Source organism: Solanum verrucosum, unplaced genomic scaffold (genome assembly GCF_900185275.1).
Source record: "Solanum verrucosum unplaced genomic scaffold, falcon-dt-bn FXZP01000158.1, whole genome shotgun sequence".
Classification (NCBI taxonomy): domain Eukaryota; kingdom Viridiplantae; phylum Streptophyta; class Magnoliopsida; order Solanales; family Solanaceae; genus Solanum; species Solanum verrucosum.
The window spans coordinates 272,084-276,271 of NW_026020411.1; the positions used below are offsets into that span (position 1 = coordinate 272,084).

The 4,188-nt window shown below is 42.7% G+C and overlaps 1 protein-coding gene across 1 annotated transcript; it reads right to left on the reverse strand.

Moving 5' to 3' along the window:
* Positions 1-750: 750 nt before the first annotated feature.
* Positions 751-1,149, reverse strand: LOC125840613 (uncharacterized). The gene has a single exon (XM_049519576.1). It carries the CDS (start codon positions 1,147-1,149, stop codon positions 751-753), a length of 399 nt encoding a protein of 132 aa, XP_049375533.1.
* Between the last annotated feature and the right edge of the window lie 3,039 nt (positions 1,150-4,188).

The following is a 4,188-nucleotide window of genomic DNA, read 5'->3' on the forward strand; positions in this document are numbered from 1 at the left end:
AACCCATCATCTGACATTCGTTGTCATCCCCTTAGACTAGTTTACATGTCTTTTCGATAAATTTTATTCATATAACCGAATAGACCAGATAATAACTTTTTAACTGAATAGTACACACGTACTGCTCCCCGTGGGTTCGACCCCAACTCTTCATTCGGTTTTATACTAACTAAAGATCATTTACACCTAGAATTTGATGAGGTGTACTTGATACGTTCAATAAATTCACACATGACCTATGTTACTCAATTTGCCTCATCGAAGTTGTACATTCATATCGTTCAATTGAGAGCACTATTAAGTCATCATTATTGACCATAACCGGCACTCGAAATTGCAAGAGAATGTCCACTTACAAACACATCAAGAAGTGAAATTTTTTTTAAAAATAGGTTCAAAACCATTCACAATTCAAAACAAAGGACAAACACAAGGGATTAGAACAATATATATTAAAACACAAGATAAGATCCAACATTAACAAAAAAAAACAACAAATTTCAACAAAACAGACCAAATGAGGTAGCTATAGAAATACTTCACACCACCAAACTAGTCTAGAAGTTGTCCTCAAATCCAAAGAAATAGAGAAACAAAATATGATAAAAACAGAAACGGAGTAAAAATCCTCCTGCTAGGCTAAGCCTGGGGCGAACTTTGCCTCATTGTGACTCCATCATCTTGGGCATCAGTGCCCGGTGCAGCAACATCCTTGGCTCCACTAGAGCCCACCATCGAAGTATTTATGAGTTATGGCTCAACCGCTGTCTGAACCATGGACCCCTCAAGGTCCTCTAGATCATCGTACATAGCTGCATCACGTACACCCAACTCCTCCTCATCAATCTCAGCCTCGGACTCAACAGTTGCATCCTCTCTATCAACATCTACGGTCAAAGTAGTCAGAGGAATCTCTGAACTGGCAGGGACATCTTCACGCGGGATCTCGAGCATCTTCACCGTATCGAGCAGCATCGATAGGTCAATGGACTTCAGCTCCTCCACATCATTCCCCAGCCCCACAATATTTTCCTTCAAGACCGTCACTGCATTAGTTATACCCCGACTCTGCTCACAAGCCTCAACCCTCACCGTAAGGGTATCCCATGAAAACATGTGGCCATCAATCAACTCTCGATGCTCTCTCATCTCAGCCCTAATCGGGGCTTAAGCAGCAGCAATTGTCTGCTCTATAAACCCAGGAACATGGGCCTCTACCCGAGAGACACACACATCAGCAGATTAAGCCAAATGGCTCATCTTGTAGAACATGGTCTGGGTGATAGGGGGTCGACAAGCAGCAATAACAACAACAGTAGTAGGAGGGGTTACAAGAGTATAACTAGGTACAGAAGTAGGGGGGACAAATGTACCTGTAGTATCACTTGCCTAAGGAGGAGGTATTGTCTGAGTTGGCAACATATCAACATCACCTACAGGGGACATATCCACCGATGCAGCTCTCCTCCTGTCGGCCTCATCCCGCAAGAACTTGGCCTCAATCCGTTGAATGTCTTTAGAGGAAGTGGGAGTCAGTTCCACATCCGTCTTCTCAATCATCGAAACACGGTCCTGCCTACATAGCTCAATAATCACCATCGGAAAAGGTAAAGAAGTTTGCCTCTGTTTGGACGTCATTGCCATCTCTTGCTCCTAGAGCAGATCTAAATTAAGTCTCTACTGATCCAATACGGAACCTTAGCATCCAGCATTCGGATGTAGGAGGATCGACTGATTTTGCGAAGGCATAATGATGTTTTTAATAAACCCGAACCACTATCTGGCAGCCACGTTCAGGTCCTTCTTCTGAATCAGTGCACCGACCTCAATCCACCTCCGTGTCACATCAAAAACTAGGGGATCCAACCAACCATTTAGATCATTTAAGGTCTTCTTCTGGATGAGATCTATGTAATAGTGCATAACATTCATGGTACATCCGAGTACCTCATTAATGTCGGTGTTGCTGCACTTTACCTTCCGGCCCCGGACTATCACATCATCTATCGGTTTAAATGTGCTGGATTTTTTTCCCTTTTGGTACTAGCTCCCCATAGGCTCAGTAGAACTCCCGGACCCAACTGGGAATATAAAGGCCTCGGGGCTTTGTGAAGATCTCGAATTAGTGGAACTTAATGGTGTTCCATACCTCAGGGTACCAGTCTACCACACCATCTGTAGACAACCAATTTTCCTCTAGAATGGTCTTACGGACCTCGGCCTTTAGTCTATTCAGTGAATGGGGTGGAGGAGCTTGAACTGGTGGTGGGACCTACACTACTGTCTTAGTTGGAGTTGGACACGTAAGCGGCACCGCAATCATAGACAGATCATTCGTTAACTCAGAGTGTAGCTCTGCTCTCCTAGCCTATAGGAGTAGGTAATCTTCCGGCTAAAAAACATAGGCTGGAGAACTGCCCTCAGAGTGGCCCACACTCTTAGAAGTGGTGAGGTGAGTGGCAGAAACACACTCACTATTGGAGCTCCCCTATGTTGGTGTAGGTTGTGCAGAGCCTTTTCCCTTGCCCTTGCCCCCTTTTTTATAAAGTTTGGATACAGTGGCCCAGGAGGTTGCAACATCCTCATTAATGACTATCCCTCTAGCCTGTTTTCGGGGCGGTTTATTTCTTCCCGCAGCCTTCTGTCTAGCAATTTCTGCAAAACAAAATCACATACGTTAGAAGAAACTAAAGAAAAGTTTCAAAATAAGAAAACTACACAGGAAGACTCATCGAACCGTTCGGCAAGTCACCGAACCCATTTGGCGAGCTAAATTGGGCTCGCCGAAAGTTACAGAATATTTTCAAAACTATGTGAAGTAGAAGGGCAATCAGAAGGGAGTTTCGGTGAGTCGCCTAGTCAACTTGGCGAGCTCAGGCATATCTCCAAAAGTTACAGAATATAGACCTCAAACAAGGAGAATTAAAAGGCGATTAAAGGGTATTTAGGCGAACCGCCGAACTAGTGGGCGAGCTCGACCCAGTTCACCAAATAGTTCAACCTACCAGATTTTTACCCCGATCTTTAAAATCTAACCCGCAGCTGACAAAAACAAAATTAACCTACTATTCCATGCAATTAGGTTCAGAACCATACTACCCATGCCCATGGGGTACTCACAATTCCCTCGATTTGGCTAAAATTGGCCAATTGATGTCTTTTTCCCTTTATAATGATGTCAACTGCTCTATCATTGGGAAAAATTCGACAATCGGCACAATTCAAGATTACTCAGACTTCACCCCCACTAGGCCCACAATAAATTTAACACAAACCAACACAATTCACATGCTTAGACACGAGATTTCACAATTTAAGGCCAATTTACATTGATTAAAATTAAATATGGGTAGGCATTAACACCACACCTTCAACAAATCAAAATTATGCACAGAGAACAACCAGAAAATTATCATGCATTTGATTTCACTGAAATGTAAAGATGAGGTTCGGATAACCAACCTTAGTGCAGAGAATTTGAAAATCTAGGCTAGCAACGAATCCAAAAATCTTCCTCGAGTTATCGATCCCACAGAAAAAGTAAGTAAAATAGAATGATAGTAAGAAAATATGTTGTCTTGAAAGTTTGGGAGTCGAAAAGTATAAAATGAGGGAGATCTTTGAAAGTAAAATAGTTTGGGCTTTTTGACTCTTTAGTTCGCATGTTAGTCGGTGATCATAACTCACGTCGTTGACCCACTCGGTGATGTGGCGAGTAGCACTTTAGCTTACTGAGTTTTACAGAACCGACTTGTTCGGCGAGACGCCGACTGGACCTTTGGCTTGCCTAACTGCCCATTTTCCCAAAGTTTCAAATTTTCAACCTGCACATTCAACACCCATTATTCAAACAATAGCAGTAAAATTATAAAAGCTTGGGTTGCCTCCCAAGAAGCGTCTTATTTAATGTCGTGGCATGACGTAGATACCCTTTTTAAGGTTTATTGTTTGAGTTAGCCATGGTATCACTTGTTAGACCCCATTTTGGCCTTTGGTTCAAAAGAGATGAGATTTGACCCTTTTGCGTTTCTTGTTTTATAATGGACATTGAGTAAGAGGCGACCATCTTATTGAGTGTGGAGACGTCCTTTTTCATTTCTTTAAGTACCTTGTCTGACCTTTCCACTTTATTGAGAATGCGTGCAGGCATATCTTCAATGTAAAAGTTCTCCGGGTTAGCCCTTTTCT